A 15,104-nucleotide genomic window follows, 5' to 3' on the forward strand; every position below is an offset into this window, starting at 1 on the left:
AGGTAGGTATTGCCCAAACTGACACTTTGCTGGAAATATCTGTGAGCAGGTGTTTAGATTCCTGCCTGATTAGAATCTAGATCTCTAAACTGTTCCGTGCAGTTGAAAAAGAATCAAGCTACTATTCTTGGTCAGCCAAGTCCCCTATATCAAGGAGCTGGTGTAACAATACAATACATCATCATTGCAGGCTCCTTCTGTGAGCAGAAGGAGAGTTGTGCTCATGGAAGGACCCCTTCCACTCACAAAAGGGCCCCTTATATGAACACAACTCTCCTGAAGGAAGCAGAACCCAATAACATCATCCGACTGTGCCTAAGGTTTAGTTGCTTCCTGCCATGCATTTGGTTCAACAGGGCCAAACTTTGCTCATGCAAATGCCTCAATTATCCCCATTCAGAAGGGGAGGAGAGAGACCAAGATGTGCATGTTGCATAAGCTTGGTCATCATTGACCACATGGGCCCTGTTGAATGGATAAGTATCTTCAAGGTGAATGTTGCATTCCCTTTTATATATTCATCTGCGGAGAGATAATGGACACTCTTACATCTCTGAGAGTTTATGTTAAATGAACTGAGGAACTAATCTTTAATAGTAACAAGCATTATTATGTATGTCAATGCTTCTATACATATGCTCATGTGTCTATAAATATTTTCAGGAGTTTAGATGAAATTCATCAAATGAGAAGATCACGTTCTCCAACTAGACACCATGATGCCTCCCGAAGCCCAATTGACCGCAGGTCCAGAGATTCAGATAGTCAGTATTTGTCAGATCAAGAAAGGTATGGATTTTCATCTTAAGCATACAAAATCTGTAGTAAAATATCTGTCATGTTGGCTGTTGGAATACGTTTTATGCTGTCTAAAATAGGAGGTGCATAACTGTCAGGCTGGTAAGAAAGAAAAAAAACACCACCAGGATTTATTTAAGACCGCATTTAATAAGTGTATTAGGAACAAAGATAAGTAATGGAATTCAGTTAAAAATAATTTTAAATGCCTAATATTTTGGAAAACATAAAATAAGAGAAAGAAAACAAAGCAGGAATGTTGCTTTATTTTGGGCCCAATCCCATCTGGGTCTTATACCAGGAGATCTCATGATCCACCACATAAATCGCCAGCCACTGATATCACAGGCACTCCATTGTTCTGTAGGCTTCCTCTGGCAGTGTAAAGCTTCAGAGACCACACATAGGTGACAGTGGCCGGTAGAACCTCTGCTGCTGCAAGTAAGTTGGTACCAGGAGCAGATTGGGGCAAGGAGCAGACCAGGCTGGGTGGGGTTTGGGGACAGGATGGAAGAGGATCTCAGTGGCAGCAGCACACACCAGTTCCTATTCCCCCTTCCTGGCCTGGACCTGCTCCCATCTCCTCAGAATTACCACAGCTAAAGAGCTGGTGTAGTTCTGAGGAAACTCATTGGGTACCTGGCAGCCTATAGTGAGGAAGTAAAGATCGTCTTTACTTACGTCTCCTGCCGGTCCACAACATTCAGCATGCACCCCGTCAGCAGTGCTTCACACTCTGGGCCAGTGGACGGTTGAATTTGGTTGTTAGCTACAAGTTTCTTTTAATGGTTACCATGGACCAGCACTATTAATATTGTTCAATGATTTAATCTGGTCAGGACAAGCACGTTGTTGTAGATCTTAAAGTATTACAAGTTTCTATATATTGGGTAAATGCAATGGCTATTCCAGCATCCGTCTGGGGTGCTGGGTCACCGTTCATATCTGGTTGTAGTGGTACAATGCATGTCACAACTCTTCCTTTTATTCTCTGTTGTGCTGGAACTGCAATAGCAAAAATTGCAGCCAGGACCTTATATAGCATCTATATTTCCTGCAATACTGAATTAGTAGCAGTTACACATTCTTTTTTTAATATTTTAGAAGCAGAAGCTATCAAACTTCAGGACACAAATATCCGTGTTTATTGGGCTACCAGTGAAATAAACACTTTTGTTTTCTTTCTTTTCATCCAAATTTGGATCAAAATTGTGATTTTAGTTCTTTTCCCTTAGCTGTAGATTCTATTGTTGAAACTCCTCTAGAGTTTTTACTGTAGTTTTTTTTGTTGAGTGTATATTAAGGTACACTAGCCTTCTACCAAAACTCTGTGGGCCAAATTTGGCACTGAGTGACACATTAATCTGGTAAGACAAACAGGCTCCACCACTCAGTACTATTAGGACCACTCACTATTCCAGGTTTTTCATATTATACTCTTCAGCATCCTAATCCAGCATTCAGCACCATTCCATCACTATTTCACACACTATCTCATACACACTATCTCTTTCCATGTTTCCTATGATACTTTGCAATATCCATGACCTCTTGATTGCCATGTACAACCCTAAGTTTTCTCCCTGAGCTAAAGCCTATACTTTCTTATGTACCTTTTTCAGCCACAGCCTGGCTGGGTTCAGTGGCAGAAAGGGTGTAGTTAGTAAACGTTCGCAGATTGAATCCCACCAAGGTGCTTTGAGGGGCTCAGCGGAAGAGGAAATGTGAAACTTGACGTCTTCCCTTTATTTGGGGGAGGGAATTAGTTTACGCTACAGCGTTTCCATTCAGTGTCTTTGTTTCTAAGAAACATTTTGTGGTCTATTGAACTAAATGCTTTACTTGAGGGGAAAAAATGTATACCATTACTCTCTTATCTCTCCTACTATATGACAGCTTGCAATGGGAACATTAGGCCTTCTTTTGTGAGAAATACATGCACATTATCCTACTGACATTCGTAAGGAAATATTCCAGCAGATAGCTATATAAATTAAGGTTAATTTTTTTTTCTATTTTATACTGTAGTCCTTGAGATGATACTGGTACAGCCACAATGAAATATATGCCTTTCTGATAATACGGTAACAGACAGATAACACATTTACCACTTTGGTTAATGTTTAAACTTTTTTCTTTCTGTTATCATAGTATTGCATTTGCTTATTTTTGAAATGGCACATCTTCATGAACAATTTACAAACTTTTCTTTGGTGATATTGGAAATGTATCTGTGTGATTTGTGTTGCAGTAAATCCACATACATATCCAATTTTTAATTATAGACCTGGTGAAAACATAGGTTATATAGAATAGCTATATAGTTATATAGAATAGTGATATATAGTTATATATAGTTATATATAGAATAGTATATTCTATATATAACTATATAATATATAGAATAGTAATGTTTCACTGTTTCTTGTAATGTATAGCACTTCCCAGTGGAAACATATAGCTCTATAGTGCTGAAATGTGTAGAAAGGAGACTTTCAGAACATGTGATGAATTCTTAACCAAAAAATAACACCTTTTATTAAAAATTTAAAGAGGTGTATGCAGTAGATTTGTTTTTTTTACTTTCATAAATAGATAAAAAGAAGTTCATTGTAATGCATGTACAAATCAAATTGTATCAAATTACTAGCAATCTTTGAACTTCCAGAATTCTCTAAGAAGAAAAACATTGTTCTTTTATATTTTCTTTTATATTCTTGCTATAAATGTATTGCCTTATTTTAAGTAACCATTTTCTGTTTATAAATGCAATATAATTTAGAAACCTGTCAGTTGTGAATGTAAGAGACAAATATCTGTAGACCAGTCCAGATATTAAAGGCTGCAATCCCATATACATTTCTTGAAGTGAATGAGATTTCCCATTAACCTTTATACAAGGTTGCAGCCTTTGTTTTAAAGGATGAGTCCAAACAGTCAAAAGTCCCTTTGGCTCTCATTTAGGAGTGTTCTAATATGTCTTTCCATAATTCTTTCCAAGGTCTTGGTTCAAACTTGCTGGTTTATTTTATGTTTTCATTGGCATACCATGGCATAATTCATGCCATTTAATGCTTCATATTTATACCTGTTTCATTCATCGTCCATCCTGTCTGTACAGTGAGCTTCTTATGCTGCCCAGAGCAAAACGAGGAAGAAGTGCAGAGTGCCTACATACCACCAGGTAAATACCACCAGGTGTTTGGTAATCAAGATTCCTTATGGATGGTTCTGGTGTATGTATTTTTTAATTTTTATTTTTAATTTTTTGCTTTTACTTTACAATCCATTTTGATTCTCTATTGTAATAATCCTTTAGTTCTGTATAAGCAGTATTGTAGGTAAAAGGCCATTGTCAAGATGTTATTGAATTATTTTAAATATCTGCTTCTGTAAGAGCATCAGTGGAGGATGACAGTGAGCCTAACATATCCAGATCTATGGATTTTAATACACATACTGTGTATTAATGAACCTTATAGTTTCTAGGTTACAATAGAATCCCTGTTTTTCAATGTCTAGAAGTGAAATATTCACACACTGTGTATTGTCATTCAAGCAATGCTACAAAAGGCCTGTAAAAAAGATGGCAGTACCATTATTTTATATTCTGTTAATGTTTTCCTTTTTAATATTTCTTTTTACAATATTTGGCTTTGTGTCTTGTATGCACTTTCAGATACTAAATTAAACATCCTCATCCACTGATAGTCTATGATGCTCCAATGCATATAAAGTGCTCTCTAGCTAATAAGGGCCCAGAAAGGGGGGGGCAGCAGTCGTGCATGCTGAATCCTAACCCCCTTCCCAAGCCTAATCCACCTGTGTGGATCAGCTCGGACTTGCACCAGCATTTTAGCTGTCACAATTCCAAGTTGATCCGTAGTGACTGCTGGTGCTTGCTCCCCTGCAGGAAACAGCGGTAGCTGTGCTGTGCTACTGCATTGCTGTACAGGGAGTTAGATAGGATTAGGATGTGTATGAATATGCACAGAGTTCCGATCTAGGGCATTTAACTACGGTTCCCTTAAAGCTCTAATGAAATCAATTACATTTTAAAGTTTCCTTGTTAGCATTTCTTTCATCACGGCCCATTTAAAAGCCAAAGTCACAGCTTTTGTCTCTACAATGGTTGGCAACCTTCAGTCTCAAAAGACTATGGTATAAGCCTACAGCACCCGGTATTCCCAGGTGATCTCCCATCCAAGTACTAACCAGGCCTGACCCTTTTTGATATGGCAAAGAATTTAGATGTTCAGAGTAAAAAATCTCTCTGGGCATGCCTAAAATGTTTTTTTTTTTTTTTTTTTTAATCCAGGCAACAATTTATTAACCAAATAGTTTCTAACTGGGAGAAACTGGGTTAAGAACCATACTAAAAGAACAGCATTCTGTCAATGGGTTTTTGAGAGACCTTCTGAAAAAGTACAGTACTGTAATAGGATTCAATTGCCTATGAACTGCTGCTTTATAATCTCTCTTTATTTCTTTGCAACTTCTTTAGATTCCTAAAACCAAAAAAGGAGCAGGGAAATCTTTAATCTTCAGTAGCAGTAGCTAAATAACAAAGCAGATGCTTAAAAAAAATTAATTGAATGAATGTGCTATGTCTTCAACATTTCATTAAGGACTGCTTCATCTATACCTGCATTATTTTTGTTTCTTGCATGGGCCTTTTCTTTTTCTTCTACTTTTCTGCAACACGCAAGAAATTCTATTAGGCATTATAAAACACTGCCACCCAAGATGCCTTTATTAGAGAATGGCACTTATTGGAATATTTACAGGTAAGAAATCTGTTAATGTCCCTTTAAAGATCTCACTTAAATTATGATAAATATACATTCCTGGAGAACAAAATAGTTGACATGTTTCTTATAAAGAAATGTCAGTCAACCCATGTATGTACTTCCTTGTTTTGTTAGATAACAAAGTAAAATTCTTCCAACAAAGCACTGTAATTGTGACTTGAACATATACTAATTTCGTTAAACTCTCATTCTGATATCATCTCTAGATCAAAGCAAGTGTTCCATATTTATCCCAGGAATCTAACGGCCCAATTCTATAGAAAGTCTATGACTTTCTCTACTCTCCCAGTCCGCTGCTGTAAGTCTTCTTTCATTGGCATCCTTCAGTCTTGGGAGACTATATGCTATTGTGAGCACTGGTGCAAATGGCCAGAGGCTCCTCGTGCCTGTTAGAGCATGCAGGGCACCTGCATTGAAGCAGGTAAGGTGCCAGCTGGAGCATGTCTTGGACAGTTCAGGATGTGGAGTGGCTTGAGCAGGGGAAGGAGTGGGATGGATGGATCTTGGTGGCAGCAGCACATGCTGAATCCTATCCCTGTTTTCCCAGCCTGGCACACCCCCTACCTCTTCCCAGACTTACTTAGGCAAAATAGCTGGAATAGGTCTCTCATTGATAACTAGGTGGCCTACAGAGAGGTAATTAAAAATGGTTTTACTTACCTCTTCCAGGCCATCTGTGCAATCCCTCCCCCCTTAGTGAGTTGCACATACACCATCAGCATGGCTGCAAATGGTGGGAGACTGGGTTGTCTGCCCACCTTCCAGTATTAAGTCCTAAATACATAATGCTTAAACTCCACTGACATTTAACTATCATCACTTCACATATTTTTATTTTTTCTTTCTTTTTTCCTATACGATTTGCATTCTGCATGAAACTTACATTTCTTTCTTTTATTAATTGTTTTGCTTTGTAAAGCTCAACCCTGCCTGCATGCGTTAAGGCCAAATCAGTGCTTTGTCAGGATATTTCACTTCTTCGTAATTGCCTTAACACACGAATACCAAGACTGACAGATGAACTGTTGGTTAGGTAAGGTTTCAGTCAAAGTATCCTTTCCTATACCTGTGAGTTTATACAAGATTATACTCATTGTAAAGTATTTTCACTTTGAGTTGAGTGCATTCCTTTACTTTGTGTATTTTAAAATGAAATTAATTTAGGGTGCAATCCTGTGCATGCTTTCTTAAGAGTAAATCTCACTGAACACAGTGGGACTTACTTCTGGGTAAACATGCATAGGATTGTACTGTTAGCCATTGTTTTAGCATATCCTTTCCACTTTTTCATAGGTCACTGTTAGTCTTGTTTTATGCTTGTTGAAGTGCAGTCTTGGCTATTAAGGCCTGTTGAAGTGATTTAGATTGCAACCTTATATAGTTTGGTTCCTTTAAACAGCCAAACTCAAGCATTTCTTTTAGGTTCTCTCTTTTAAAAAAATTAAAAAATCTTGGCATTTTTCATCCAGCCTATTCCATTATATCTTTGTTAGACCATTATAACTATACATCTTATGTAACAAGAACATTACTTTATTATTTAATATCTAACATTGTATTCCTTTCTTTCTTTCTTTTCTTTTTATTTTTCCTCTTCTTCCATTGGATGCAATGCACTGGCACTAGTGAACTGCAGCCCTCGCTTGACAGGGCTAGGAGTGCTAGTACCAACTGCTTGAGGCCTGATACTAGTTTGCATTCACCAGAACAAGAAAGGTATCCAACCAAGACTTTTCGGTTTCTTGTCATCCGTGCTGGTGGTCCATATGCGTTTGTTACTTTTTCCATATCGTTCTGAGCTGCCTGTATTATTCATATCGGCTTTGATACTGTAGACATTTTTTGCTCTGGTATCCATAGGTGTCATGCTTATTGTGTCTTGATGTTGCATATAACAACTCTTGGCTTCCTCTTTCTTTCTCTCTTTCTCCTTTTTCTTTTTCTTTTAAATTCAAGCCGATGCCATTGTTCGCAATAGTCCTCAGTATGCTGATAACATTTCTGTGTTAATTGAGATAGTTTTACTGAGCACCACTGTTTCTTCACCTGACCAAGTGGGCTGTGGCCCATGGATACTTGCATCACTATAAATTTGTTTGTCCAGGAAGTGCCACGAGATGCTTCCTTGTTTTCATTGGATGGCCAGTATCTATACAGAATTATTGTTAAGATCTGTCGTGAATATTTTTTTTATTTGCAATTTCTGCTCATTCAGCAAATTGCAAAAGACGGGGCAATAAGGTCTTCAAAAGTTTCGGTCAAAACACCGAAAGCAAAAATCATGGCCTCTTTAGGAGAGTTTCCTTCAAAAAGCAAAACAATTGGATCAGTTTGCAAACTGCTTGCTGTGTTACTGCTTATGCTTTTGTGCTGCAATCCAGCTATGAACCATATAACTATGGAAGCAGGATTTTCCACATGCGTTCTTAGCTGGATGCAGATTGGGAAAATCATAGGTGCTCTGCACACATTTGTCCTTCCCGATTCAGTCTCCAGGGCTACATGTGTGTATCTCTTTCAGAAAGACTAGAATCTTTTTGATCTGTTGTTACAATGGGGAGGAGGCTGAAATCGGTAACCCCCCAAAAATGTTTGGGGTGTGTGCAGTCCCAGTTGCTGTGCTTAGGCCCTGTTCAATCAGAGCTATAAAGGTTAAATACATTTTGCAATGACTTTAAAAAGCAGAGCTTAGTTTAAGTACAAGATTTTGTTATTTCTTCCAAACAGTCTTGCTGAAACCCTGCAAGCTGTGGATGGGAGACTGCTTGGGAGCCAAATGTTCCCACTCTTCATGTGAGAGAGAAACAGGAGTATATAAGTGAGATAAATGGTTTTTTTTCCTCTATCCACAATAGTAAAAAAATAAAACATAAGAAGCAGATGGATTGTTTTTGCTTGGAAGGGCTCTACTTCCACATGGGAGGGGAATTGGATCTTCATGCAAGTACATTAATGGCTGCAGAGATAAACCAGCTTTTGCGCTTTGAAGTTCTCTTTCACAATGTCAGTATCTACCAGAGCCACTGGCCAGGACTCAAGATGTGCTTCAAACAAGAGCAACAATAGGGTATTGATCAAACACTGAGGAGACATCCCCATTTGGGCTTGAGAAATTACCCTCATTTTTTTTCCTTGTAACAACTTCAAAAATATCTTGAAAGATCCACGCATACTGAAATGACTCCATGTTGATTTGTGGCTGCAGGCTGAAATCTTTTGAGAGCTTTATGTAGTGTAGGGTACTGATTTAGAGCATAAGCTATGAGTCAGGAAGGTTCTCCCCCTTAACCTAATTCAGATTTCATCTTAGCCATGTATTCATGACATACGGATCCTTATCTCAGTTTTTTGTGAAAAACTCCTGTTTTTCAGGCACCCAGTCACTAAACCAAACCTGTAGCCTATTTTTTTTCATGTTATAGTAGCCTTTGATTGATAACAAATAGTTCAACTCTCACCAATAAGAAATGAAGACTTTCTGCCACCTACTGCACTGGATCTCTGTTTGTCTCGCACACCTGAGAGCTCAGTACATTTTGATGGGATCTGAAAAAGTCAGTCTACATTTAAGATCCGGGAAGGAACAGAGAAAAAGAAGAATTGTTTATCTTATGTACATATAAACAAAAGCAATGAAAGCTACCATTATGTGGCTTGCACAGCTTATGGGGATAAAATGTGAGCTGATTTCCAATATGTGCAAACCTGCTCTGCTGTGTCAGCTCAGTGATTCCTAGGGCTGAGACATTTCTGGCTTTAGATGGGCATGATGAGGATCATGTAATGAACCCACCTGAACCATAGCCCAAGAAATCAGCTGCAGTGAAAAGGAATGTTCCTCAGCTGCAGGGCCTAGGAGAGGGGGGTAAAGGGAGTAATTTGTACCCAGGCCCAGGGTCAGAAAGGGGACCAGGATCCAAAGGGGGTCCCAGAAAGTTCCTGGGACTTGACATTTTCCTATCTCACCTGAACTTGCTGCCAGCTCGTAATGCTGGGGTACAACCACATGCATGCAGTGTTAACTGCTGCTGCAAGCCATGCACACCGGTCCCAGGAGTGCATCCATGACTCTTCTTAAAACAGTGTCGAATCTGGGAGGAAACTGGTCTGCTGCAGTAGCTCTTTGGCTTGTGGATCCCATAACCATGAAGGAGTGCATAGAAGCTTAGGGACCCAACTGTGGGGCAGAAGTTCATTTTGATCCATTCTAGTGTGAGCCTAAATACAATTATGCTAATTTTCTGCAATCGATTTTCTATATTTTAGAGAGATTTAGGAGTGTGTTTGGTTTTCCATATTACTTTATCTAGCTGCCAATACTGCATGATTGCGTAGACCTGGGCTCTGCATCAAGAAACCTAGTAGACCTGAGCTCCAAAGACTATTGTGGCTGTCAGCACCCTCCCCCACCCTATTTTGCCCCCCTCGTTCTGCCTGCCCCCATTGCCCCCCTTCCCCTTTGGGAAGGGACCCAGAAGAAAGTTTGTATCCCCTGACAGAGTTCGTCTCATAGGCCCTGCTCGTCTGACACTGTGGGAGAGGGAGCACCTTTACAAAGGCTTCCTGTCATTGGTCACATACACAGGCCCAGCTCAGGAACTTACATGACTGTGACAATCTTTATGGTGAAGGAGCAAGACACACCTCTCCCTTCTATCACACACCTATCGTAATATGTGATGCTTTTCCCACAGTGGGCCAAATATGTGTGAGCCAAGTCACCCAATTCTTTCTCCTTCAAAAGCAGGAGAAGAAAAGTCTTATCAGTTTGGCTTTTGCATGTCTAGGTCTTTTCACAAAGTGCCTCTATTGCATGTTGCACATGTACGTGTGTGGTTTGTCTCTGCCTGTTCTTCTGCCACTTGAAGGCTATGGCCACCGGGGTAAGTAGTGACAGAACTGAGCTATAGTTATTCTAAAAGTGTCCTGGTGCTTTCTCTCTGAGTGATGAGGATTACAAAGAAGGGAGCCGATCTCCTCTTTGATATGTCTCCTTTACAAGGAGTGTATATGTAAAAGTCCTTGAAGTGGTAGAATTCTGCTGGAGGCTTTCCTTAGGAAACATTTTGTATGATTTAGAACAGCTCCTTGGCTGCTCAACAGAATTATATGAGCTGACAATAGCATTTTATATGCTTGTGATATATTTTGGAGGCAGTAATGATCCTTCAAGCATGTCTAATTTTTATTTATTTTTTGCTTGTTGTTTGGCAAACTGCATCTCCCGTTTAATAGATCAAAGATATTCTACAGTGTTTAGTTCAGATGCTTTAGGCAGGCTGCAGAATACTGCATATAACTTTACGCGATATATAAATCAAACTTTAAAGTGTCATTGGTCTATATGTGTTTATGGCACAAGAATTTTATAGCTTAACTTTAGCAAAGCTGTGTTCTTGTAATTGTAATCTCATGTGAAATATGACTCTGGCAGTTAGCCTCCTCTGCCCATTAAAGGCATCAATGCAAGCCTCCATCTTTTACCCTATATGGCCATGGGTCTGTACAGATGGCAGTCAGCACTTGGCTGAACACACTGAAGTGCTACATTCCATACAAAAGGAATGTATATTTTATAAATGTAAATAAATGTAAATAAATGCATTGCTCTTGTTTCAGCTGGCATGGAAATTCAGTTGGCAGAGTGTTAATTCTGTATGATAGGAAAACTTCAACATGAAGGTTATTTGAGGGAGGAGTGTTTCCCAAAAGAATGTAGAAATACAGTATATATGTGGAAGATATGCTCCTAACTTTCCACCTTGTCACAAGATGGACTATAAACTCCCTTCAGCTCAATTTGAAATTAGGTCAGCAATTATTTCTTGATTTATTGATTTGAGAAATTTATATCCCACCTTTCCCATGCCAAAGCAACAGCTCACAGAGCTCCATAGTAGAATAAAATGAGTTTCTACAATAATTGTTCTATGGGCAGCTCGTAGAAGCCTTCTCTTCCAGATGGAATCCTTCACAGTGTGGTCATCACATATGTCACCTGGGTATGCTTCCTGAACTTCCAGCAGGAGCAGTTTCAGATCCGCCTAGCTGTAAACATTGACTCCTCCTGGCTCTGTTTTCTCAGGACAGCTTTATCAGCTTTCAGTCTCCCATCCAAAATTCAGCCGGGACCACTCCTGAATAGCATTCACTGAGCAGCCTTCCACTTGACCACCAGACTACACCTGCTGCATTATAAGCATTATTGGAAGATCCTAGATCAAGTACACAGGCCTTCAAAACTGAGGGTCAGAAAAGTTTTTCCCAAACTTTATGGTGGTTTGATATGAATTTGGGGTGCCAGTTCCAAAAATGGCATCCATTTTGCCCTACCACGTCTAGTTTTGGAGATATAGTATAGCCTCATTAGTGAATGGTTCAAGCAGCTTCCTCATGAGGAAGCTGCTTGAACCATTCACTAAAGAGGCTATGCCGTGTCTCCAAAACTAGACGTGATAGGCCAAAATGGATGCCATTTTTGGAATCAGCACCCCAAATATATCCAGGAATTGGTGTAACATTTAAGGAAGCAAAATGTGTGTTGGCCTGTGTTATTGAAGAGTTCTTAGCTGACATGATGTAGGGGTGTTATATTGCCTTGTTTTGTTGTTGCTTCTGCTGTCATGCCCCCCCCCCCATCTCATTTTATGTAGTTTTATTTTTTCCTTTTGTTCTGGGTACTGCAACCCATACAGAGCTAACCAATCCCTTTCCCTTCTGGATGAGTATAGACATACAGAAATATCCACAACTCACATAATCTGTACCTTACGCAAATGCCTATTACCCCTGTCTCTGTTAGCCTTCCCTCTACCATCTGTTATCTTAATCTTTTCCTTCTATAGTGAAGCAAAAAACCTTCTCCTTAGCCGCCCTGGGTCCCTTTAGGAAGAAGGGCGGGATAGAAATAAAGTTTATTATTATTTATTATTATTCTCCTAAAATTTCAGTGTTAGATGCTAATTAAATATTATGCAAAGTATTTACTATGCAAAGAAATGGGCATAAAACATGTTATTTAAGTGTTTGTGCCGATCTATTCCAAGTCTAACACATCAATCTTATCCTTTCTCCCTGCTCTTGCAGTGGCTCCAAAAAGGTTCTTGCTGAATCCTGCAGGGGGAAGTTGTTCTGGAGACTGGAGGTTTTTCTGAGGCAAGAGAACAAATGTTCCCTTACTTGGGGGTAATCCTCCGTGGCACAGATAGGTCTACTTGAACCTGTGCCAGTTAAATCACTGGCGCAGATCTGTACCCAAACCCGTCCCTTTCCCTGACCTGGTCTGTCCCTGTTTCCTCCTGCTCACTCCTGCACCGTTCTGCCATCTCCCTCCCTGTCCTATCTCCCCTGCTGGCCTACCTTCGTCAGTGGGCCAGTGATGTTCCGCTGGTGTACAAGGGGCCACTCCAGCCTCTCTGCTGGTGCTCCTGCAGCATGTGATTTTGTGCTCTGCTGGAGCATGTTTTATGACTGTCATAGAGCAGTCACTGCCAGCGGAACATGTGTTCTGTTGGCAGCTGGCCTGGGTAGGACTGGGCTGTAAGTGTTAAGTGTAAATTTGATGCTTTCTGCTGCAGTTGTAGTTGTTACAGTACAGCTGTGTTTAGTGTCCGGGACTTAACCAAAGGTATAATGCCATGCATGTGCTGAATATGATTTTTTTAAAATCTGTAATGAAGGAAATGATTCTTGATTCCTAATACTTTTAAATATGTATTAGACAGGTTTGCATTCTGAATGAGGATAGTTGTAAACTTCAGCAGTGTCACTATTTACACTTCGGTTTTATTGTGGTGTAACACTTCTGTTGACTAGCATTTGAAGACTCAAGATCACTAACTCTCAACTTTGTCTGAGGGACTGTTCAAAGGGTATGTGTTCTGGACTTGTTTCTAGAACAGTTGCTCCCAAACCTTTTAGCACCAGGACCCACTTTTTAAAATGACACTCTTTTGGGACCCACCCAGGTTTACCAACCTTTAATAAAGAAGAACTAGAAATTATTTCATTCATTCATTCATTCATTCATTCATTAAGACTATCAGAAAAAGACTCTCAAAGATTTATCTCCCCATATTTACACATGCTTGCAAACTGTAGGAGCTCAGCTCTTTGCAGGTTAATTAGCAGCTACAGAGTCTGCCTTCTGAATAGCTTCAGGGTTTGAGGAAATTAGTTAACTGATCTTTCCATCACCCTTTGGAGACCCACCAAAAATCAGTTTGCGATCCACCAGTGGATCCCTACCTACTGTATGGGAACCACTGTTCTAGAACTTTCCACACATTGTTTGGCAGCAAACTTGAGTTGGCTACGGAGTGCACACTTAACTACAAGTTGCAACTAGTCACTTTCTGATGCGAAGATGCATATTTCCATGCATGTGTGTGTTATTCCACACTATGTTTTTAGGTTTGCACTTATGTGCATAGCTAAAAAGCATGATGGGCTGGATCCAACAAACCATGAGTGCAGCTCTGTTCAAGGAAAGAAGATTTTCTACTTCTCCCCCACTGCAGTCCCCTGTACCCCCAAGAAGGCAACCATAAGGGCTAGGGACTCTGGGGAGCAATATGAGATGTGTTGTAGTTAAAGAGATCTGCAAAAAATCATGGTTTTTCCCTTACATTATTAGACGTATCTTCTGTTTGTGTCAGGCTCTGCTTGGATCCACCCAACGTATGAATGAGATATTATGTCTTGATGTAGAAGTTGTGTCCACTACGATGTCTTGTATTCCAGAGGCTTGTGGCATTGCTTTGAAATATCCCAGATGTTCTGCAGTGCGTAATCTAGGATGTAATTAATTTAATTACATTAAATAATGTAATTTATAACCTTAAGCTAATCCTTAATGATACAGCTTCTTTATGATACACTTTCAGTGAACTGCTGGAAACTCCTGTCTGAATATGACCTCTGTCACTGAATGTAGTTCTCTAGCAGTATGGCAGGGGCACATGCTAATTTTGCACTCTCCTGTGATTCTTTTTTATCTATCCTTTCAGTCAACCTGGAAAAATAGTCTGTTGCATGCTATGCCACATTTTAATGTGTAGAGTACATTTCTAACCATTAAAAAATATTGAGAGAGATCATATTATAATGCATGATTGCAGGTAATGCCATTCTTTTGTTATTATTTTTCATGTTTATACAGGACATCAGCATATTAAGGGCTTTGGATGCACTGGTGCCTTACTTTTTTCCTTTTAACATTTGGCTTAGAGAGAAAAAGCTGCTATCTACTAACAACCTTCTAAAATACCTAAACGGGTTTTCTAATCTACTGCACTGCTAAATCCCCCTGAAGTCTTTGTAATTTGCATGTTCTCAAAGTTAAACCTCTCCCTTAATCCATGAACTGGAAGGTACCTCAAAAAGTACAATGAAATAAAATTATGAAGAATTAAATGTTACACTGCTAACAGAATATACCTTTGTTTTTATAATATCATTTTTGCTTTTTGAAAGTGGCCCATTCCAGGTTTATAC

General features: G+C 39.5%; 1 protein-coding gene across 1 annotated transcript in view; it reads left to right on the forward strand.

The window, feature by feature from the left end:
• Positions 1–3,929: 3,929 nt before the first annotated feature.
• LOC136637824 (regulating synaptic membrane exocytosis protein 3-like) overlaps positions 3,930–15,104 on the forward strand; it is a 116,056-nt gene continuing 104,881 nt past the window's right edge. The window contains exon 1 of the mRNA XM_066612434.1: positions 3,930–3,982. Coding sequence (XP_066468531.1) covers positions 3,930–3,982 — 53 coding nt within the window. The remainder of the gene's footprint in view (positions 3,983–15,104) is intronic.

This window comes from Tiliqua scincoides, chromosome 1 (genome assembly GCF_035046505.1).
Source record: "Tiliqua scincoides isolate rTilSci1 chromosome 1, rTilSci1.hap2, whole genome shotgun sequence".
NCBI lineage: Eukaryota > Metazoa > Chordata > Lepidosauria > Squamata > Scincidae > Tiliqua > Tiliqua scincoides.